This window comes from Eleutherodactylus coqui, chromosome 2 (assembly GCF_035609145.1).
Source record: "Eleutherodactylus coqui strain aEleCoq1 chromosome 2, aEleCoq1.hap1, whole genome shotgun sequence".
Classification (NCBI taxonomy): Eukaryota; Metazoa; Chordata; class Amphibia; order Anura; family Eleutherodactylidae; genus Eleutherodactylus; species Eleutherodactylus coqui.
The window spans coordinates 211,479,804-211,504,541 of record NC_089838.1 but is presented as its reverse complement, the minus strand read 5'-3'; the positions used below and the strand labels follow the sequence as shown (position 1 = coordinate 211,504,541).

General features: G+C 41.6%; 1 protein-coding gene across 3 annotated transcripts in view; it reads left to right on the top strand.

The window, feature by feature from the left end:
- The window catches only part of CLK3 (CDC like kinase 3), a 31,927-nt gene extending 11,047 nt beyond the window's left edge, over positions 1-20,880 (top strand). For 2 of the 3 annotated variants that reach the window (XM_066592415.1, XM_066592414.1), the window contains exons 5-14: positions 2,285-2,378; positions 3,771-3,837; positions 6,234-6,350; positions 9,034-9,200; positions 10,465-10,559; positions 12,338-12,467; positions 14,954-15,036; positions 16,095-16,174; positions 17,268-17,358; positions 19,506-20,880. In XM_066592415.1, coding sequence (XP_066448512.1) covers positions 2,285-2,378; positions 3,771-3,837; positions 6,234-6,350; positions 9,034-9,200; positions 10,465-10,559; positions 12,338-12,467; positions 14,954-15,036; positions 16,095-16,174; positions 17,268-17,358; positions 19,506-19,688 — 1,107 coding nt within the window. In that variant the 3' untranslated portion in view covers positions 19,689-20,880. Of the gene's footprint in view, positions 1-2,284; positions 2,379-3,202; positions 3,576-3,770; positions 3,838-6,233; positions 6,351-9,033; positions 9,201-10,464; positions 10,560-12,337; positions 12,468-14,953; positions 15,037-16,094; positions 16,175-17,267; positions 17,359-19,505 lie in introns of those variants that run through there. The other variant, XM_066592416.1, reaches the window with a different exon arrangement.
- The last annotated feature ends 3,858 nt before the right edge of the window (positions 20,881-24,738 follow it).

The window sequence follows — 24,738 nt, the reverse complement described above, 5'->3', positions numbered from 1 at the left end:
GGCACCGTGTGCCGTCCATGTAATTACAGTAGGGCCAGTCATGTGAATGGTGATCCTATAACGCTACATTCCCGTACAGAAGTTGGATATTGGCACAACCCCTTTTAAAGGGGTATTACAGGCATAAAATGGAAATTCTGAAAATGCTGAAATCTTGGAGGTATAGCCGAGTAGCGGCAACTTGTACCTTTATCTGCTGCTCTGGACGCTCTTCTTACTGTCCAGCTGCCAATATGCAGTAAACGCAACAGAATGTTGCCTACAACTCCCAGCATGCATAGCGCTCGCTTACCAGCCAGCACTGTAGCTCCGCCCACAGCTCACAGGTCCTGCAATTTACCAGCACCAACTTCCCTCTGAGTGTCAGAGAAAGCTGCTGAAGCAGACAGACAGGAGCCTCCGGCACTCTGAACTGCACATGAGCCATACAGCTCAGTGCTTCCGCCACTGTCCTCCCATCATGCACTGCTCACAGGATGCTGGAGGCTATGGACAGGGGAGGAAGTGGAGATATTTATCAGGTGGAGGGTCACATGATATTGCTAGAAAAGGAAGAAAGTAGCTAGACCCGGTACAGTGAAACTATTACAAAATGACTTCTTGTGGTGATGTACATTTAGATTTTAAAATCTTAATCTGTGCCCAGGATACCCCTTTAAATAAAACAGATCAATTCCTTGTCCCCTATCATTTAAATATTGTCATTTGGGACTAGAGGGATGAAAGCGGTCCTTTGAGGTTTCACTGAACATTAGACAAATAGTTATGTTTTACCATGTTTGTGAATGTTACAAGATACTCTTTTGGTTCTGCTGAGTTTAACCCTTTCCAATCCAATTTCTCTGCCACCTGCATCCTCCCCGGCTCTTATTTATTTGGGAAAGCGCGTTGTGGATTCCTTTGAATTGCTCAACAAACCCATAATGAACGGTCATGATGATTTTATTAGCACATTTTTAAGGAATAGTTTTAACAAAGTTTTAAGGAATAGTGCTCTATGAATAATGGGGGGTTATTAGTGTGTTTTGGAATTTTCATTAAAAAAAGTTTTATTCCTTGTTGGGAATTGCCTGATGTCTGTGGTCCAACCCAATTTGTCAGGCTGATCGCAGATCCTGATGGCACCCGAGTTGCCCGTAAATATTTATTATTCCTTACGTATATCGTAAGTGGAGAGCAACCAGATATCACATGGGATGATCTAGGGAAAATACAAGTGAGAGGAAAAAAGAGTTGGTCCTGTGTTCATAAGAAATAATGAGAAAGGTTAAATTAGAAGAAAGGAAAACTTTACCTACTTACTTTGGAGGAGGTCTGTCCTTGAGAACACCCCCCCCCCCCTCCCCCAACAAGCTTCCAAGTGGTATACATAAATCTGATCCAAGGTCTTCACTGGGAGGTTTGATTAGTCCAAAAAACAACTTCAGCAGATCCTGTGTTGCCTGTATATCTGTGTTTTTGGATGAATAAAACCTCCTAATGAAGACCTTGGATCGGATTTATATACACCGCTTGGAAACCTTTTTGGTGGGGGATCTCCAGTACAGAGACCTCCTCCAAAAGTAAGTTCCTTAGGTTGAATTAGAGCAATCTCATTATTCCTTATGAGCGCAGGACCAACTCTTTTTTTTCTCTCTCGCGGTTTAAAAAAAGTGAGTTCATATGTATATTACACAAATAATGTATATGTTATTCTATGTGTATATTACACTATGCAGGAGAGAGGTCCATGATCGTAGCTCTCTTCTGCGATACTACAGTATGCAGGGGAGAGATCAGACATTGCAGCTGTCCTCTGCATGCTGTAATACTCGCACACATACAGAAGGGAACTCTGAAGTCAGAAATCTCTTCTGCATGGTGTTAGAAAAGTGTCAGACCTCATTTGACAGCGGAGCTATGCAGGGAAAATTCAATGTCGGCTGATGTCTGACACTGGATTGGAAAGGGTTAAAGTTAGCGTCTTCTGTAGATACCTTGTGAATGTATGTATTTAGAATATTGCTTCCCTAAACCTACTGTCTGCATACATTTAATAATCTACAAAAATATAAGCTATAATATTTAGAGAATTTCTATGCGCATTTAGTTCAGCTTCAGTGCTGAGGCGTCTCTAACCTGCACGTCTCCCTTTGCAATATCCCCTATCGTTCTATGTTTTTTATGACTGCACACCACTCACCTACACGGACGTGGATCGTGTCTTCTTAATGTAACCACCTTCGGTTTTTATCGGCAATGAAACCTACTCCATGTACCTGTTTGTGACTGATTGGACGAGCAGAAGAGTCATCGAAGTGCTAAGGACAGCCAGACTATTGAAGATGACAAGGAAGGGCACCTGGTGTGCCGGATTGGAGACCGCATCTTGGACAGATGTACTGAAGCCTGTTCCGTAAAACTTTAACATATTTACTCTTCCTCAGCTTTTTTTCCAGACTTTCCCTTCCCCATAAGATATCTGCAGGGCTGAGGGACATGAAGTGAGAGGCAGGGTCAGATCAGTGTAGTATATTTTGTATAACCATCCCTTTCACTACTTGGCAGACCTGCAGAGTCCCTGTGGCAGCTATATTATTTCCTTAACTAAAAGTTAATGGACTGTGCTTTTGTCTTCGATCTCTTTATTGCAGTATTTTTTGCTTTTAAAGGGTTATCCCATGATTAAATATTGCATTTCTCATGTACATCACGCAAAGCTGAACCGGTTTTCATAAGGAATCGTTTTTAAAAAATGCCCCAATGTCTAAATATTGCAGGTCCATACATACTTGTAATGCCCCCCCCTGGTTTACTTTTGATTCCCTTCCCAGCGAGGTAAGGTAAAGTTCCCCGCTGCAAGCACCAAGCTACGGCTCCTAGGGTGACGTCACATCATGGTGTTTTTTTTGGCAGACTGTTTTGCGGGGTGGTTTGCCATTGCCTTCCCCAGTCATCTTTTACCCCCCAGCAAGCTGGGTACCCATTTTACCAACCCTGGGAGGATGGAAGGCTGAGTCAACCTTGAGTCCAGTGCTTGTGAAAAGCTGCTTCTAAAGTGCTTCTTCACATTGGCTGACCAATGGTATATAGGCAGGTAGGAACTATTAGGGGTTGATCCAGGGAACAGTCTGATTGCCATTAGGGAGTCGGGAAGGAATTTTCCCCCCAAAAGGGCTAATTGGCTTCTGGCCTTGGGGTTTTTTGCCTTCCTCTGGATCAACACAGTAGGATAGACAGGCTGGACTAGATGGACAATGTCTTCATTCGGCCTTACATACTATGTTACTATGTTACTATGACCTGTACAATCGCTGGAATCGCTGCATCACCCAAGACGACTGAAGTACTGGGCATGTGTGCCTATGGCAAATGATTCCTGTAGACATACTTTTTTGCATGATTTAAAAGAGAAATGTAATATTTTGTTGTGGCACAATCCCTTTTTAGTGATAAACAGTTCTGTTAGTGATGTTGTTCTTGACTTCAGCCCTTCTAACACACTTTGAATCTTCCTGTCAGTAGCGGAGTATTCCCTTAGTACTCTGCACAGCAAGCTTAGGAACATCCGTCCTATTTTTGGAACATACATTTACGTAAGTGTAGTTTTTGAATGATCGCCTACTTTAGCTACTGGGTGCTATGTATAATATATGGAAATGCAATAGTTGATAGATGGACTCTGGAAATCTGCATAGCAGTGAAGGTGCTGGTCAGTTTTATATAAAGCTTGGCTTAATTCCTACCCATTTTATTGCCTTAATGTCTTATCACCCCTTTGTGTCTTTTAGATGAAATTGTGAGAATTCTAGGAGAGGGGACTTTTGGCAGAGTGGTGGAGTGCTTCGACCGGCACAGGTTTGTCATGACACATGCTTTCTTGTGGGTTATGATCAGGCAGAGCACAGTGCATGGAGGTCACCCAGGCTCCATATGCAGCTGTATAGGCTCTGCTGGGGGCCATAAGGCTTTTAGAGAAGTAAATCTTTATACAGTTTTAAAATGTTTAAAAAAATCTTACAGATGAATCATTTCAGGTTTCTTTCCTCTAATGTGACACATTAGCTGTACAATTCCATTGAAATTTTTTCAGGTGGAAAAATGTAAAATAAAAAGCTAAAATAATGTAGCTGCATAAATATGCACACCCTAATACGAATTTGTTGTTGATGTATTCTTTAACTTGGACAGCATTCAGTATTTTTGGGTAGAAGTCTATCAGCATGGCACATCTTGAAGTCTTTACCCTTTCTCCCTTTCAAAAGTGCTCCAAATCTGTCAGATTACGAGGGCACTTTGTGTGTACTACCCTCTTCCGGTCAATTCACAGATTTTTTTTTTTAAAGGCATTCCGAACAGGGCTCTGGTTGGGCAACTCCAAAACTTCGATCTTCAACAAGAGAATGGCTTCGCCAGAAGATTGGGAGGTCAGCTTTGGGTCATTGTTGTGCGGAAAGGAGAAATTCCTCTTAAGCTTTTTTAGCAGAGGCCTGAAGATTTTGTATTAATAAGGGACTGATATTTAGAAGTGTTCATAATTTCCTCCACCTTCACTAAAGCCACAGTTCCAGCAGCAGAAAAACCGCCCCAAAGCATAGTGCTGCCTCCACCATGTTTCACTGCGGGTCTGGTGTTCTTCTGGTGATGCGTAGTGTTACACCAAACATACTTTTTGGAATTATGGACAAAAAGTCCCCCTCGGTCTCATCAGACATAACACATTCTCCCATAACACGTTCTCCCATATACTTTTGGCAGACTTGATGTAGGTTTTGGGAAAACGTAGCCGGGCTTGGATGTTTTTCTTTTAGAGAAGGCTTCTGTCTTTCCACCCTACCGCCCAGACATGAAGAATACGGAAGGTGGTTGTCACATGCACTACACAACCAGCACTTGCCAGAAACTCCTGCAGCTCCTTTAATGTTGTTTTAGTCTTTTCATCAATTTTTAAGGGACGTCTAATACTTGGTAATGTTACTGTTGCGCCAAATTTAATCCATGTCTTGATGACCGTCTTCACTGTGTTCCCTGATATATGTAATGCCTTGGCGATGTTTTGGTCCCATCTCCTGACTGACACCTTTCAACAATCAGGTCCCTTTGATGTGCTGTGAGCTCTTCATGGCTTGTGCTGAAAAATGCAACTAAGAAAATGTCGGAAAAATCCTACTGGAACAGCTGAACTATATATGGGGAAAATCCGAATCCCTGGCAGCCGTGTACTGACTACTATTTAACATGAGTTTAAATGTGATTGGCTAATTCTGAACACTATCACCGCTCCAAATAGAAGAGGGAGATCACATTTATGTAATCATGTTATTTTAGTTTTTGTTTTTGCACCCTAAATGATTGGTTGTTTCTCAGTGGAATTGTACAGAAGATTGGTCACATTGAGGGCTGAAATACATCTGAAATGATTAATCTTAAACATGGCATTTAAACAGGGGTGTGTAGACTTTTTATAGCCTTTGTACTACATCCAGTGGAGCATGCCTACGGAATCTGACAGAAAAAAAACTCCATATGGAACTGGAGGCCAATGTATGTTCAGTAGAGGCCTCATGCACTTATTTTGGTTGCCCTATTACTGCTCGGCGTAAAACCAAACTGGAATACTTGAGGAATTAAAGGGAACCTATCACTAGGTTTCACTCTTGTAAAACATTGGCAACATGTTATCAGTCATGAAGCAAGCATTCAGACATATTTCAAGTATTGACCATTAGCCTCCAATACATTTTTGAAAGTTTTACAATTAGATCTGAGCAGTCCTGCCGACGTACCCACACTAGGCCAGTTGGTATGAATATTCTCTGTAAGCCAGCCTTTTCTGATTCACAAGCTGGTGAAAATGCTATTGTCGCGAAAGTCAAAGCAGGACCAGCGCATGTAGCCTGCTAAGTCTGCCCACAAAACAGCAAAGCAAACTGCACATACAGCGTCCCGCTCTGACACCTTTTTATGGCCGCATCTTCACTGGCCTGTGGATGATCTGGGTTGGCTTACAGAACATACACCAGACAGCTGGCATGGTCCAGGTACACTCTTCGGACTAGTTAACATAGGGTCCGAAATGTTAAACTTTAATTTCAAAAGGTATGTGGGGCTAATGGGCCATAATGGAAACCTGTTTTGACCGCTTTCTTCATGATGGATAACATGCTCTTAATGGTTTACAAGGATGAAACCAGGTGACAGGTTCCCTTTCAGCTGGCCATTTACTATGGCTTATTTTTTTATATGGCTTTTAGAGGCGGCACCAAAGTTGCTCTGAAGATCATCCGGAATGTAAAAAAGTACAGGGAGGCTGCCCAGCTGGAGATAAATGTGCTGAAGAAAATTCAGGAACAAGACAGGGAAAATAAAAAGTAAGAACATCTTTCCCTACATCACTGCCTAACTTATGATTTAAAACCACTGTGTTTCATGAAAATGTATAGGGATTAGCAATGGCTTGTTATAATCTGACTTTCAGACTTAGGCCGGTTTCACACAAGCGTATTCAAACATGTTTGTAATACAGACGGGTAACGGATGGCTGCAAGCAGGTGCTATATCTGTATTTGATCGATACTTGCTAACACTGGTTTTATTTTCTACTAGGCCACTGCAGTTCTGCAGTTGTCCAATAGAGAATAATACCAGTAAGTGCAAGTGTGAAGACAAAAAACGGTTAAAAATTTTGAATTCCCTGAGGTGACTAAAAAAATTATAAATCCCTCCACCCTCCCCCAAACCTAAACTAATAGGGCAGAAGTGCTCAATGGAGTGCTATGCCCTTTTGGCTAGGATCAACGGGCTTTGCATTGACTCAGACATTTTATTACGCCTTTACACAGCACTGATCAAAACGTTTTGTGTTGTTTTTTGGGTTTTTTTTTTTTTTAACAGGTTCTTTTTTAGTTATTTTAGGGCCATACTAACATTTCCTCTACTTCTTGTTCATTGTTTCCATGCCTCCATTGTCATTGGTTGAGGGCTGGAAATTGGACCGTTTTTTTTTTTTGTGGGGGGACACTTGACCCTGTCACAAATCAGCCAGTACAACAATTCATCAGCTCAGGTTGCTTTGCATCTTTGACATAACATTACAAACAAGCCTCTTATGGCCACTCTGCATCCCTTTTATCTAACGGTTTAGGATTGCACATATGTAGTTGCTGATACAGTGCAGCTGACCATTTATTGCCATCCCAATGCCAAAATTTCATAAAACTCTACCAGTCTTATGTGACCAGTTGGTGTAGTACAAATATGCATGCTATTTTTCTTATGTTTCAAAAGAATTTGAGATTTAACTAGTAAGATGGCAATGCTCTGCGGCAAAGACCCCACGCAGGGGGAGAAGACAGTTTTCAATGTAGTACAGAGATTCATCAACATTTTAACATTAAAAAAAAGTATAGTATGCAGAGAATATTAAGAATAACCCTATATATTATATGAGGAAGGGCTGTATCAAAGTGTCTCCTTTGTCTGGGAAGTTGAAGTTGAGTAGGTCCAGTTCAGCTTGTATATTACCGTTCATCTCCAGGTGATTTATTAACCAATTCTCCCTATTAGAGTCTCACAAAATAATGGAGGTTTGGCACATTAACATAAGCTATCCAAGGCTCCCATATCCTTTCACACTGATTTTATTCTGACGTATAGCAGTAAGTTTTTCGTTTAAAACAATTTTGTTCATGCGAGATATAAGTGGCTCAAATGGGAGTGTTGGTTTTCGCCACTGTTGTGCTATCCAGATACGTGCTGCCATTGTAATGTACTGCAGAAGTTTGAAGGACGCATTGCACATACCCGCAGGTTTGTCTCCTAGTAAGACAAAATGGTTGAGTCCAGGACTCTTCCCAGTAACAGAGGCTATGAGGTGAGAGACTTTTCCAGAAAGTCTGTGCAATTGGGCAGGTTCACTAAATGTGGTGATGTGAGCCCTCATCACAGCCACGGAAACATAAACTGGAGACCTTGGGTAAATAGCATGAAGCCTCGTGGGAAGTAGATAAGCTCTGTGCAGCACCTTTAAGGAGGTCTCCGTCAGGGACACTTGCCAGCTGTTTTTGCTCATAGTCTCACAACAGTGGTGCCAACGCTCTAATGTCAGCGAGGAGTGTAATTCTGACTCCTATTGAAGCATGAAGAGAAGGTTGGAGTCCTGTAATGTCTCAGGATAATATAGAAGTGAGATAAGGTACCTGGATGTATGGGGCAAAATTAACATATGGCTTCCATGCAGTTCATCCCTACTTTTGTCGATGATGGCATAATAGAGGACCAAAAATGGAAGACCTGCATTGTTCTCCACCATTCTTTCGGAGGGGGTTTATATTGGCTATTAAAGGATGATAACAAGATCAATTTACCATGTATGAGAAAATCCTATAAAGAGGTAAACTTATTTGTTTGCCATCACACAGTGTGCAGCATCTAAGCCACGTGAAAAAGCCAGATTATATAGCAGTGGGGTGAGAGGGGATGGGATATTACTGGGGGATAATTTGAATCTAACCTGTCTCCATAACAAAATGGAGAAAAATGAAAATGGTGCTATGCTTCTAAACTTAGGCGGGAAGGGTAGCTTAGTCCAGAGTAGGGACAGCCAGTTATGAGGAGAGAATTGCATTGCCTCAATGTAGGTCCATAGTGGGGCCTGGGAGCCAGCAAAGATGGCCAAGCGAGCTGCTTTAAAATACTTAAAAATACATAGCACGGAGAGACCACCAAACTTCTTATGTAGATACATTATGGAATTGGATATTCTTCGTTTGTGCCCAGATAAACGTTAATATTTTTCTTTGAAATAGTTGGAGATCTGATGCAGGTACAGAAATGGGAAGTGTTCTGAACAGATAAAGCAGTTTTGGTAGTAAGGTCATTTTTACACTATGGCTACGGCCCAACCATGAAAGGTATAGCGTTCCCATCTGGTTAGATCTAGGCTTAGTTGACAGAAAAAGTGGCTCATAATTCCATTTACTATTTTTCTTTTTAGCTTGATCCAACCTGTTATGTCCTGGCATGGCTTTCTAACTTGTATATTTCTGTCCCTAGCATGTGTGTAATGATGTGGGATTCATTTGATTACCATGGACATGCGTGCATTGCTTTTGAATTGCTTGGAAAAAGCACTTTTGATTTCCAGAAGGAGAACAACTATCTGCCATACCCACTGAAGCAGATCAGGGACATGGCCTTCCAGCTGTTTCATGCAATAAAGTGTAAGTTAGTTATAAATGTAAAATGCTATTCACATTGACTTAAAGAGACTCTCACTAGCTTTTAGCAGCCCTCAGTGAAAGCACCATAAGGTAGTGTAGCAGCCAGAGACAGAACTAGTCCTGCATATTCATGAGCTGCACCCCAACCTCCAGCCAATGATTGTCAGCTCTAGCTCTATGCACAGTAAGAGGCAGACGTCAGTCAATCATTGGCTGGAGGGCGGGGTGGGTGTAAATAGACTGCTGCTCATGAATATCCAGGACTACTTTTTAAGTATTCATTTTATGCATTTGCTGCTACTAATAAAAGGAAAGTTTCTCAAACTACTGCACGGATCCACACAGCAGACATATCACTGTAATCCGTTTATGTCACTACCTTATGCTGACCTCAGATAGTGGTGCAAAAAGATAGTGACAGTCTCTTTAATTGTAACTATATCTGGTTTTGCCACAAAGTATTGCACTACTGGTATCTGAACACAACTGAAATCCGCTCTACCAGTAAGTGACATAAATATGAGTTGGAGAATTATGTACATTGAATAAAATTTATTTATTTATTTATTTTTAAATTGACATATGCACTGATGTTTCAACAAATTTTCCATAAACCAATGGTGCAAGTGAATATAAAACTTTATTATAATATATAAAAAAAATTTTTTTTTGAGAAAAATATCTTTCTCCACTTCTTCTCTCTTCTGCCCCATGACTGATAGTTCACTCTGACAGACTGCTAAAATCCATCCATTTGGATTCACAGCTACCATGCTCCAGGCTGATGTATAATGTCCTCTAGCTGCTGCTTCATAGGGTGTGCTGTAGATGTGGGATCAGGATCTCCTCTGTGTATGGGAGATGACATAGTAGCTAGTCTCCTACCATAAGCTCAGGGTAAATTGATTAGAGATGCACCCTGCAGAGCCCATGGGGCGGACCCTTTCTGATGAATTATTCAAACCTGGAAAAGCCCTATATAAACTACCTGTCTGCTTGGGAATATTATTTGATTAGTCAAAATATGCAATACTCTGATATGAAATATGTTCTATCCCTATGGTCATCAACACCTTCAGACATTTGTACTCACATTGTCTCTTTATTCTATCAACCTCTATTTTTGTCTTCCCCTTTCTTCTGTCTGTACAGATTTGCACTGTATGATGCAACAAACGTCTTTACTAAAAATGACTGACAGAAATTCATAGATATCTCACAATGTAACTTAATACATGGTTGTCCATCTCTCTTCTTCTTACAGTCCTACATGACAACAAACTGACGCACACTGATTTAAAACCTGAGAATATTCTGTTTGTGAATTCTGATTTTAACACTTCCTACAATGAAGCACAGGTGAGCCGAAAACATTTCCTGCTGGTACGAAGGGTGGTCATATCCATTATACTAGCATTGGATGAACCTGTCAATTATAGAGCGGCCAACCATCTAATATGTATGAGATCTTTAGCCAACATTCATTTGGCATACAGTATGTTCAGGGAGGGAGGGATGGAGCATGTTGACTTTCATCATGCCCAGTCCTTTGTTCTCAAGAGAGAGAAGTTGCAGCCAGAGGTGAGTGTCTGCAGCTTTTTTCCCCTCTCCCCATTCAAAACACATGGATACTCGGCTGCACTTGAAATCTAGTCCTACAAATAAAAAATAAAAAAAGTCAGCTGAAAAGTTTGCTGAACTTGCCACTATCTACGATATCTGTTAATGATCTGATTGCATGTCTAGTAACTAAACCATCAAAAATGTAAAGGGGTTTTCCAAAGAAGATTCTATTGATGGCTTATCCTGAGGATAGGTCATCAATGGTTGATCAGCTGGGGTCTACTGTTCGGGACCCGGACTAATCAGCAGCTGTGGGCGTCAAATACATAGTGGTTGCAGTGGAAGCTGCTTTTCCGACCCCAGCGTAGTGGCCAGCACTTGTAATTGAAAGTGCAGTTCTTATTGATTTCAGTGGGAGCTACGCCTGCAATTACACGTGCCGGCCATTGAACAGGGGTCGCAGCAGTGGCTACTGCTTTTGACCCCTGTGTATTTGCAGCACTTTCAACAGTTGCCTGATCAACTGATTGGTTGGGGTCCTGAGAAAGTAGGTTCCAGCCAATCAACTATTGATAACCGAACTTGTGGATAGTTCATCAATGGTATCTTCCCTGGAAAACCTCTTTAAATCATTAGTGAGCTGTAGATGCCTGGAGCGTTCGGCTGCAGAGCAGCTGCCAATCTGATATACGGTGAATGCTTTGTGGGACTGTGCCATCAATGTGTGGGTTCAGGTGTTTCAAATCTCTTTGCATTATTTTTGCATTCCATTAGTTTTCACCAATATTGGTGAAAGTCTTCCCACAGACAATGCAGCGCCTCTAATTTTACTGATGGCAGTGAAAACAGAAGACATTTGATAACTACTTTTTAACCACTTTCTATCAGAGCAGTTTTTTTTTTTTCTTCATTGTTGTTTTTTTTTTATCTCAGTCTTTCAGGAACTTCAATACTTTTATATTTTCTGTCGATGGTTGTATAAGGGTTTGTTTGCAAAACGTGTTTTGTTGTTTTTTTTCTTTTATTCAAAAGTACTATTTAATGTACCATATAATGCATTGAATAACTTTTGTTTAGGGCGGGTAGAATACAACTGGTAAAATGCTGGATGGCCCAAAGGGACACTGTTAGTCAACGGGGTCCGTTTGCTTCTGTAATAAAATGCCAGGGGATTCAGTTTTCCTGCTTCCATAACGGAGCAGGAAAATTGAATTCCCTAATGCAGATGTGAACATAGTCTTAGCATACATGTTTGTATGTTTTATTTTACAGGACTGAGGAGTATAGCAAGCTGCAGTTTTCTATCCTGTAAAAAAACAGTATACAGATATATACTATTCTGGTTACCGTTTAACATTCATAATAATGAAAAATCGTGTCAACTGTGTACACATCCAACCTTTCTATCAGTATGTTTGTTTTTATGGAGTAAACAATGTATACATCAACTGTTTGACAAAAAATGTGATGTGAATCTAGCCTAATACAAGAGCACAAGAAAAACCTTCTTAAATACGTTGGAAGACCGTTTTTTTTTTTGTGTGCCTCAAGTCTTTTTCTCCCTGTAAGGGCAGAACTGTGAAGAAAAATGTGTAAGGAATCCCAGCATCCGCATTATAGACTTTGGCAGTGCTACTTTTGACCACGAATATCATAGCACCATTGTTGCCACGCGTCACTATCGCCCTCCAGAGGTTCTTTTGGGTGAGTTACTCTTTTATTTGTTGTAGAACTATTCCTAGGAAGGTCTCAGGAGGATAGTAAATAAAATTGTGTAGATTTATTGCTTGCCTAATTACTCTGCAATGGATGATGGATTTCAATGACATTAGCTCTTGAGGTAGTTTGAATAGAAGTTAATATAGGATGCAGGACCTTGGCTACTATAATAAATTGAACATTACAATATTATATATTTATGTACTTATGTGTTTTGAAATAAATATTACTATAAAAAATATTATCGTATTTTCTGGCGAATAAGACTAATTTTTAACCCAGGAAAATCTTCTCCAAAGTCGGGGGTCGTCTTGTATGCTGGGAATACGCTATAGAAAAAAAATCAATACTCCCCCTCCGCTGTGCTGCTGCAGGCTGTCGCTCCCTAATCCACGCCGATAGAGCATTGCTTCCTGGATCTGGGGCTTGAATGCTCCGCCTCCAGAAATGCTCTGATTGGCTAACTCAGCGCAGCACCAGCCAATGAATGCCAGCGCTAGGTTAACTAATCACAGCCGTTCAAAGATGTCATTGAATGGCTGTGATTGGTTAACGCAGCGCCAGCCTTTATTGGCTGACGCCGTGAGTTAGCCAATCAGAGCATTAGCTTTCTGGAGGCGGAGTCATTCAAGCCCCGCATCCAGAAAGCAATGCTCTGTTGGCGTGGTGGAAGGGAGCGACAGGCTGCAGCAGTCCCGCGGGAGGGGAATATTTAAAAATTACCTACAGCGTATTCCCTGCGTATAATTTAACAGTTGGGGGTCGGTCGTCGTGTGTGTGTGTGTGTGTGTGTGTGTGTGTGTGTGTGTGTGTGTGTGTGTGTGTGTGTGTGTGTGTGTGTGTAAAATACATATATATTTTAAAAAATTTATTTTTATTTTTTTTAATGCACTGCCAAACGACTGAACGAATATCCAGCAAATTTGAAACATAGGTAAATTATTAAAATAGGCGACTCAGAAGGTATTAACCATGTTTCAGCTTCCTAGGACCTACTGTTTGACATATTTGCAGAAAAATCGGAATACAAAAGCATATATGAGCTGTAGCCGTCTGAAGCGCATGATTTACCTATGTCGCTAGTTTGGTGCTATAAAGATGTTGCCGTCATGTCAGTAGCAAACAAAGTTTTTAATCACCGGCACAAACTACAAACAGTTACACTAAATAGACCCGTGCAAAGCAGCGTAATTTTGCTGGTACCTAAAGTTTGTGCTGGAAAATAAGTTTTTGGTGTAAATGTGCAAATTTTCCAGCTGCTAAGGTGAAAATGATTAAAATCGGGGTTTTGATGTTTTTTTTTTTTTTTTTTCTTTTTTCTCTCTCATGAATATATTTAAAACATTTGAGGTAATAATTGGGGGGCAGTTAGCTTTGTAGAATTTTGAGTCCCCCCCCCCCCACCCCCCCCCCACCCCACACAGGTCCAGCATGTTGTTGTGTAGGATGGGAAACCTTTAAACCATAAAAAAATTAAAGTGTCCAGAATTAGTTCAATATATTGAAAATAAATGCTTAAAATCGGTTGGCCTTTAGAATTAAGGAAAAAAATACATTGAACGTGCAGTTACTCTTCCAGAAAATTGTATATTCTATAATGGATCGTATGGTGAAAATGTAACTAAAATATGAGATTAAAAAATAAATGTAGGGTAACCTGTTTGAGTATAACATTTACTTATGAGATGTATGTCTTTATCAATAACCACTGTTTTCTACTTATGTCCCCCTTTTCGTTCATATTCATCACATTTGATTTGTGTAATGTATAGGAAGAATACACTGAATGACCACTTTATTAGAGGCACCCATTTACTAGTATGTTGGACCTCCTTTGACCTTCAGAATGCAGCAGTTTGTTGTGGCATAGATTCCACTAGGTGTTGAAATCATTTTGCAGGATTATTGGCCCATGTAGACAAGACAGATTCTTGCAGCAGCAAATTAGATGAAGGTACTGACATTCTCTAAATAGGTGACAGGAAGGGTTCATCAATTCATGCTGCTTGTACTAAATTCTGATCCTCCAATTTATTTGTGGATTCACTTGACCAGATGATGACTTTCCATAGCTCTGATCAAGAACACAAAAATTTGACCATTGGAGTCTTGCTTTCCTGTTTTTCTCAACAATAATCCTGGAACTGTGTTCTGTTATTGCCCATCCGTGCTAAAGAAAGATGAGTTGTGCATACAGAAACACTTGTTGGAGCACCCATGTTTGTAGTCAGCTACATTTGTCAGACTACTTCTTGACATCTTTCTCTAACCCTACTTGATGTCCATAGCATCCCATGTCGCTAGTCCAGTACTAATGATCGGGCTTCATTAGAAGTCGCTCAAATTGCTTGATATTTAAAAAAAAAAAAAAAAGGTTGATCTTGTGAAGTCATGATAATTGTCCTTGGTATATTCTGTTGCCACATAATAGGGCTGAGTTTTATAACTCGCATTTTTATCTTTTATTACAGAGCTAGGCTGGGCTCAGCCTTGTGATGTTTGGAGCTTGGGCTGCATCCTGTTCGAGTATTACACTGGATCCACTCTCTTCCAGGTAATTGTGTTTGGTGTCCTCCATGTATCAATAGAGAACTTGGCATTTACAGGACAGATAGTTTGAATTGTGAGCAGTTATGTATTTCCACATCGCACATCGGTCTCTGGATTATTCATATAAGATATATTGACATAGTACATTTATTTTCTTGTGTTATAACTTTTAGCTTTGGCAGTCTTCCTTGCTTCAGTGGTTGACAAAAATAATTACTGTTTTAATTGAAAAGCTCAGGGAAAGACTGCTCATATAATAATGTCATAGAATACGTTAATGAAGGCATATATATTTATCATGGTCTATTCCAGAGCCTTGCAGAAAAAAAAAACACTGTTGCTGGAAGAATGATGTAAACGGGACGTGTTCAAAAATTTTGATATCTTTTTATCATACTAGAAAAAAAAAAGTCAGTGGAATGCTTCATGATGTGCAGCATCACAATGCTTACAGTAGGCCTTGGACTTTGTCAAAAATCACAAAAGAGAATTAAAAAATTGTTAGAACATTGAATAATTTGTACTCTACTCTTCTTCCATTACATGTGGACAAATCCAGTGATTGATTTATTTATATATATATATATATATATATATATATATATATATATATATATATAAAAAAATTTTTACAGGGTTTTAAACAATTTGTGCCAACGGAATACCATATTTACTATGATCATTTGCCAAAATTGGGCAATGTCCCAGATGATGATTAAGGAAAAGCTAAAGCCATTTTTATCGTATAACAGGGTTTTCAGCTTTACAAATGTTCCCTGCATGTGTTGCTGTTTAAAATTCCATTTCATTTTATACTTTAGGCTTGACGAGTTGTGAAACTTTTAATGAAAATTGCTCATTTTACTTTAAAGTGGACTTTTGATCATTCTTTCCCTAAGTTCTTCAAAGATTCTAGTGCTGACTGCTAGTGTATGGCATCCAGAGTTGTCACACTCTTTTCAATCATCGTAATTAGCATCCTGCACATGAACAAAGGTTATTATAACAGAGAATGTGTATATATTTAATTGCATATATCCTGATTACGATTTCTTTGACCAGACGCATGATAATCGAGAACACTTAGTAATGATGGAGAAAATCCTTGGACCGCTGCCTCGCCGCATGGTATACAAAACAAAGTAAGAAGAAAGCATAGTTGTTCTGCCATTTATTTTCTTGTTTGAAACTGTTTTGTACAGTCTTATGTAACAACATTATATCCATACATTAAAGGGGTGTTGGCTAATACGGGAATCGAGGTCACCTTGTGGCCAGGATTATGGAAACAGCTGAACATATTGTCCTATGCCGTTTCCATGAGTTTCATAGAAGTGAATGGGAGTTCCAAAGATATTGTAACACGGTAAGCTTGCTGTGCTGTTTTATGCAACTTCCATTCACTTCTATGGAAGTTCAGCTGTTTCCATAATCCTGGCCATTTCAGTCAGCAGAGGTGGATTGAGGAGGACGTGACCGTTTTTGAGAGAGATCGGTGGCATGCCTCTATCCAATACTTCTGGCATATCCTGTGGGTATGTCAAGTGTCTGAGATGAGTGTGTCCCTTTTTAAAGGGGTTTTGTCATTAGAGAAAAAAAATCAATACTTGCCTCTTTCTCCCAGGCAGTGTTCTTACCGCATCTTCTACTCGCCTATCTTCTCCTGGCTCCTCCAGTCCCCCGGGTCACCTCGCCACAAACCGGCCAGATCCTCATCTTCCTGTTTTTAGAGAGTCCAGTAGCTGCAGTTCACTTCCTGCAGGTCAGTGAACTCTGAGTGACGTAGCGTTTACTCCCTAGCAGTGAATGCCGAATCCTTGGCTACCTGCTTTAGCGCACATGTGAGATATCTCGCTGCTAGTGTTTCGTATAGTATATGAACCACCCGCAGTGAGACCTTGCGCTGTTGCGCTAAAGCATGCTGCCGAGGATTTAGCATGCCCTGCTAGGGAGTGAACGCTATGTCACTACTGACCTGTAGCGTACATTGCTCTACAGGAAGAAGAGGATCCGGCTGGCTAGAGGAGGGGTGACCTGGGAGAATGGAGGCAGCGGGAGAAGATCGGGGAGGTGAAGATCTGGGGAATAATTTATTTAAAGTATAGATTTTTTTTTTTTTTTTTTTTTGGACAGAACTCCTTTAAGTCAATAAGTAAAAGCTTTTCTCAAGCAAAACTAAATGGCGTTGTGTTTGAACGTGTAAGATTAATTCTTTTCCTTGTTTTTTTTAAAAAGGAAACAAAAATATTTCAGAAATGGATCATTGATCTGGGATGAGACTTCTGCAGATGGTCGATATGTCAGTAAAAATTGCCATCCCTTAAAGGTAAGTAGTAACTTGGTTTTGTTGTATTTGGTAGGACTGTGCTACTTTGAAACTAGGTCTGTGGACAATCTGCTTATTATACACATGTGTCCTTTTATACCTTGACCTTGTTTTGAGACACTCAAAAAATGACCAGCCCGACCGATGTGTGCTGTCCCTCTCTGCAGGGGGAGGAGGCGAGGCGGGCCGGGAGCTAGTGCATTGAGCTCCTGCCCCCTCTCTGCCTCTTGCCACTGTTTGCAATGGGAGGGGTGGAACTTAGCTCCGCCCCTGTCCCACCCATTGCAAACAGTGGCGAGGGGCGGAGAGGGGGCAGGAGCTCAATGCACTAGCTCCTGGCCCGCCTCCTACCCTTTGCAGAGAGGGGCAACGTATATCGGTCAGCGTGAAAATCCGACCGATATACGCCTGTCTGAATAAGCCCTTAGAGTGAAAGAGAAGAATCATTTCTCTCCAAAGCTGATCAGCATGCATTCTTGGGATATCTTGTGCCCAAGGTAAGGTAGGACTCCTCTATATGTAATATCCATTCCCTAATTAGTAGAGTTCATCCCAAACTTGTACATCTGTACTTAGACAATTGGTGTCAAAATGAATGGTACATCTGATCGTTTTGGCCAACAAAAATTGTATGTAGACTATATTTATCATTGTACAATATTTTCCATATTAAAAGTATAAATTACCGTATATACCGCTGTATAAGACTACTTTTGAACCCCGAAAAATCTGCTCTGAAGTCGGGGGTCGTCTTATACGCCGGTAATACAAAAAAAAGAAAGTGTCAAAAAAAATAAAATAAAAAATCATTACTCACCTCCCCCGGCGTTCTGCGGCGCTGCTGCAGGCTGTCGCTCCCTCCTGGTCCCCGGCAGAGCATTGCTTTCTGGACGCAGGGCTTGAAATCCCCGCCTCCAGAAAGCTAATACTGTGATAACACACGTGCGCCTTCAGCCAATCACAGCCATTCAATGATGTCATTGAATGGCTGTAATTGGCTGAAGGCACGTGTGTTTTTAGCCAATCACAGCCATTCAATGATGTCATTGTATGGCTGTGATTGGCCGACGGCCCTGCGTCCAGAAAGCAATGCTCTGCCGGGGACCAGGAGGGAGCGACAGCCTGCAGCAGCGCCGGGGAAGGTGAGTAATGTGTTTTTGTTTTTTTTTTTTTTGCACCACTGTATTCCTGGCGTATAAGGTGACAGTTGAGGGGTCGTCTTATACGCCGGAATATACGGTAGATCTGATGCACTTTTTCAAGTGGGTGGGGACTGGTGTAAGGGGCAGAGTTCCTACAAATTTACTGTTTGACATAAGTTTTATAGAGCTAATTTTGCTTTAGGTGCATAAGATGGATCCTCTCCAGCGCATGTTAGAGTAACACTGCCATGTGAAATGCCAGTTGCGATAAATTCACCACCTCTTTTTTTTTTTTTTTTTTTTTTTTTGTCCGTAGTGTTTTTTGTACTATAGACTTTAAGGCTGGGTTCACATGGGGCGTAAATCCTTTGGGATGACCGCATGGAAATGCCACAAGATTTCCGGGGCAGAAATGCAGCTTCAAGACTCGTGCCATTTATGGAGACAAGAGAGGCTGCAGCAAAGGCTGCGATATAATTGACATGCTGCGACGTTTAATTCCGCCGGCATGTCCGTTTTATCTGGGCTTGGCCACAACGGCTTCTTCGCAGCATGTGGATGAGATTTTTGCAAATCTCATCAACTTTGCTGCTTTATCCTGAAATAAAAATTGCCGGCGGAATTTCCGTGCAGAAAGTCTGCCTGGAAAGTCTGCCCCATGTGAACCCAGTCTAAAGGTTGTCCAACAAAAATGTTGTTTCTAGTTACATCAAGCCCATCCATACTTATAAACCTTTAATACAAAAAAGGAGGCCAGTGGATGGTCTTATCATTGATTGACAGCATTCCCCATCTTAAGCATAAAAAGGGGATTGAAACAAATTTAAAATACAAATTACATAGTTTTATGGGAAAAGACTCGGCATATCAATCTGCTCAGTTCTTCCGCTGCTGCCTGCAGGTTAGACTGTATGTTGAACATCATGGGTTTCTTTTTAAAGATGTAGTACAACTTTGCAAACTATTGATTTCAGAACATTTGCCTTTTTTGGCTCCTTTTATTAGACCTACAAGAAAGAAGATTCTCCTGAGCATAATGAGTTATTTGATCTGCTCCAAAGGATGCTGGAGTATAGTCCCACACTGAGAATCTCGTTGGATGAAGCCCTTAGACACCCTTTCTTCACCAGACTGACGCCTGAAGAAAGGAAACTTGGAAGCAGAACATCCAGGGACCTTAGCCGATGACATCTTGCTCATTAGTCACTTTCCATTTTTCAGAGCATTACATTTCAGAAATATTCTGAAAAACGTGTAATTCCTCAACCACAATTTCTTCAACAAACTAAAGGCCCATTTAGATGGGACGAATATCGGGCAAACTATGCTAGACACTCGTTCCCACATGTACTCACAAAGCGGCCAACGGGGACGGGGCGGCTGCAGGAGATTTCTCTCCTCGCTCTCCCCTGCCTTTTTCCATTGACTTAACATAGTGGCTGTTCAGTAGTGAATAGCTGCTATTAACACTGAGTGATCATCTTTCAGCTCATCGTCCATCATTTATGCAGTAGTACAAGAGCGAGTATGTGTGGGGACGAGTGTCAGGCATCATTTGCCCGACATATGTTCTGTCTAAATGGGGCTTTACACATGAAAGAAACAGGAAGTTCAACCAGTCACTTCCTGCTTTTTCAAATCCTGCTTATATTTAAAATTTTACAAAATGTCCCTAAAACTTGTGATGTATTTTAAGGCTGGATTCACACATGATCCACTGTGGAGTCCACACTGAACTTCCACAACAAAGTACAGTGCATTGTTAGAGAATGGGGCCTTACAAACTCCATTCACTCACCGGGTGAAAAAACCACAGCGGATTCTAGATGTGATGCAGGCTTTCAAATCGGCAGCACACCTTTTATCTGTTGTGAACATGCTGTGGATTTCATTCATTGCAATCCACTGTTTACTTTGGAAACCACATCGGCACATAAAACATGCAGAATTTGGTTTGGATGTTCTGCTCGGTTCCACGGTGTTACTTTACACTGTGTGTGGATCTAGCCTGTGGGTAATGCCTGCTCTATTAGAAGCCTTATAGTCAGTGTTACAGATGTGAAGACTGCCAAGTCAACCATGAGTCCTCAAAAATATCAACTGCTGAATGTTCATCATCTTACTGGTCTTCACTATCAGGATGGGATGAACTGCATATTGAAGACTGTGCAAAGCACTTGATATCGTACATACTGAAATTTACTGTATATATGTACATTTTGTAAACTCAGGGATAAACTGGGATTGTGTAAGTCTGTCATGGAGTCATTTTTCGCTTTGCGTAAAGAGCTCACTGTTGCATGCGTGAGAGGCGTTTGGAGCAGTCTAAATATTTTTATAATTGTGCTGCCTGATTATAAATAAACTAGGAAAAGATAAATGTGATGCCGCTAAATGATTTACCTATCGCCATATACTGAAGATACCGCTCTCCCAATGTATCCAGAAGTGTGTGTGTGTGTGTGTGTGTGTGTGTGTGTGTGTGTGTGTGTGTGTGTATATAATATATATATACATCTACATCTACATATTCCTGCCCTTGGCTGTGTGTACGTGCTGCTCTACTCACAGGGTAAGGCTGTCAACGCACTAGCGGTTTTGTTTTTTTTTTGTTTTTTAGCCGTGCGTCAAACGTTAAAGAAACAATCAAATACGGACTCGTAATCTATGGTGCAGCACGCACTACCGAGCCTTTTCACGCAGACAGACTGCAAGTGTATTAGAAGCCTTAGGGCTCATGTCCACGGGCAAAATAAGAATTAAAATCCGCAGCGGATTTTAACTCTTCTCCTGCCCGCGGATCCGCACCCCATAGGGATGCATTGACCACCCGCAGGGTAGATAAATACCCGCGGATGGTCAATAAAAAGGATTTTAAAAAAAATGGAGCATGAAAAAATCTGGACCATGCTCCATTTTCATGCGGGTCTCCCGCGGGGACGGCTCCCGCGGGCTTCTATTGAAGCCTATGGAAGCCGTCCGGATCCGCGGGAGACAAAAATCGGGATTTACTCACACGCTCCGTTTCTTCTCTTCACGCGGCGCCATCTTCTCTCCGTCGCGGCCGGATCTTTTTTTCTTCATGACGGCGCATGCGGGGGGCACGTCACCGACGTCATCATGTGCATCCGCCGAGCCGAAGAAAGAAGATCCGGCCGCGACGCACAGAAGATGACGCCGCAGCGAAGAGAAGAAACGGAGCGGATGGGAGGTGAGTTTATTCTTATTTATTCTTATTTTCAGCGCTCATGTCCGCGGGGCAGGAGGGACCCGCTGCAGATTCTCCATGGAGAATCTGCAGCGGATCTGATTTTCCCCGTGGACATGAGGCCTTAGCCATAGAATCTTGTGAGAGAATCCGTTTAATAATGTTGTACATACCTTAAACCGGTACTAAGAAAAACTACATGATGATCCACAAAAAAACAAGTCCTCATACAGCTGTCGACTGAAAATAAAAAGGCCCAACATAAAAAAAAATACATATGCTCCCAGAAATTGGTTTCTATAAAAAAGTAACTACATCTGGCAAAATAGAAGGCATCATACAGCTACATGAACGAAAAAATAGTTATGACCACTCGAAAAGGTATACAGTTTATTGGTTCTTAAGGTTTAAATTGGTTAGCTCACGAAAAGGTTAAAAATACACTAAAGGCCGCTTTTAGACGGCCGAGAAAATCTTGCACGAATATGTACCCCATTCTTTTGAACTGGGTCATACAAATTGAGCGTTTTTTGCTTTTTTAAAATGTATTTATTTATTTTTTCCCTGCATTGTGGCGCTGGAAAAAAATAACGGCATGTCCTCTGTTTCCCTTGGAATGCATCGCCCATTGTTTTCAATAGGGTGGGCAAAGCATTGCACGGCATGTGAGGTACACGCGAGTGCAAAACAATGCTTCCCACTAAAAACAGGAAACACTCCGCGATCCTCTGCCGTGGCTAAAACCGGTGATGTGTGACACAAAAACCCCTTGTCGGCATTGCATGTTGGCAAATGCGATATCGGGCCGAGTTTCACAGCCTGATAGGCTAATTTCACACAGGGAAGAGCTATAAGGTGACTTGAGTTCTATCTCAAATATATTTGCATGAGAGAAATTCAAGATCTATAATTAAAATTGGAAAAGCTCTCCTGAAAATGTCACTTTTTTTTTTGTGTGTGTGTCTGGTTAAGACGAGCATGTTTGGCCAGTCTGTAATCTACAATGGCTAAGAGTTGGCACAGATTATTTATGCTGATTTCTGTTATACATGATGGTAAATCTAAGGAGCCTAATTAGGCCCTGTCAAAAATGGTGTCAAAATGTGACTTTTACATAGTACTAAATTGTTGAAAACATCATGAATTCCCTCCTGTGTTCGTATATTGAATATCTTGTAAATTAGGGAGATAAAACCTTCCATTTCCTATTAATATTTAGCTGCAGGCACAAATCTGTGTCAGACTATACTGCAAGTTGTTTTGCAGAAGCTGGAGAACCCTCCATAGTGGAGCAATCTGTAAGGCCTGGTTCAGCTTGGAGGCTTCATGCACAGAACCAGTACAAGATCCAAGCTGAGCCGCATATAGAAGCTTTATCTGTTTGATTCCTAAGACAAAAATAAATTGTGCCAGAGTACGAAGTCCTCCTTCGAAGCGTTGCATTAGCTACAGCTCTAAAGCGTAGAGCCGTAGGGACTCTATGCCACCTTAAGGTACGTTCACTTGTAGCGGAAATGTTGTGGATTTTCTGTGGCAAAATCTGCTCAAATGGTGTGGATTCTGACTCTGAATCAGCTGCGGATCTGCTGCCGCTCCTCATCGTACATTTGGCAGCCCTTGCATGCCTCACCTAGTAACCGCTACTAAACGCTGCAGCTGCCAGTCAGGTGATGCAGTAGTGACTGCTGAGGATTTTGCCATGATTTTCCGCTGCTAGTGAATGTACCCTGAGGTCTCATGTCCACTAGCAAAATTGAATTGCGGATTATGCGGGTGAAATTTTGCCTATAGGGAAATCATTGGCCATCTGCAGTCAATTAAATTGAATTTTGCACTCGCGGATGTCATTTTAATCGATTTGCGTTTTTCACACGCAGGAAAAAAAAAAAAAAAGCAGCATGCTCCATTTTAATGCGGATCAGCCATATTGCTATCTATAAGTGGGGATATCCGCATGCAAGAAAAAAACCTTTTTTTTTTTTTAAAGCAAATCCGTGCGAAATCTGCAGAAGATTCTGAGCGGATAGCTTTTTGTTTTTTTTTCTAGTGGACATGAGGCCTTACACCTCCATGCAGATGGCTCATATGTAGCAGAAAACCATAAGTTGCAAGACTTGTTGCTTGTAGTTTTGAATTGAACTATTACAGTGCTACTCAAATATTGGTGTCTATGGATTTTCTCACGCTGGTCCTGCCAATTGTTTTTGCACCGCTATCGTGCCAATATCCCTTATCTACACTTTCCTACTTGATCAGTATTTTGTATCAATTTTTAAATAAAAAATAGAGTATAAATGTTTTGACTTTATTTTGTTTAACCCTTTAAGAACCAGGCTATTTTGTACCTTAAAGGGGTTGTCTCGCGAAATCAAGTGGGGGTAAGCACTTCTGTATGGCCATATTAATGCACTTTGTAATGTACATCGTGCATTAAATATGAGCCATACAGAAGTTATTCACTTACCTGCTCCGTTGCTAGCGTCCTCGTCTCCATGGTTCCGTCTAAATTCGCCGGCGGCTTGCTTTTTTAGACGCGCTTGCGCAGTCCGGTCTTCTGCTCTGAGCACGAGCTGCTTCAGTGTGCTCGCCGCTACAGCTCTTCTGCGCATGCGCAGACGAGCTGTATCTTCTCGGGAGCGCGCTGGAGCGGCCATTCTGCTACCAGCCTCTGTTAGAGGAAGGTGCAGAAACTGGAGCCGCCCAGCCGAGAAGCCCAGCCCAGCAGAGCCACCCAGGTAAGTGATGGGTGACGGACTGACGGGGGTGACGCGTGACTGACTGCCGCTGTGGCCCCGGGGGCCTACCGCGGGGGCGCCGGGGCCTACCGCGGGGGCGCCGGGGGCTAGCGCCGGTTACCTGCTGCCTGGCGGTGGGTGACTGGTCGGCCGCGTTCAATCCCGGGGTCCGGTCGGCAGCTGCGGGGCGTCTGGTTGTCAGGGAGACACAGCTGGTAGCGTCTCGGGAGCGCGCACGTTGGGCTACAGCAAGCGACGGGAAAAGAGCCGGTGGCCATCTTGGGAAAGTTTTTAT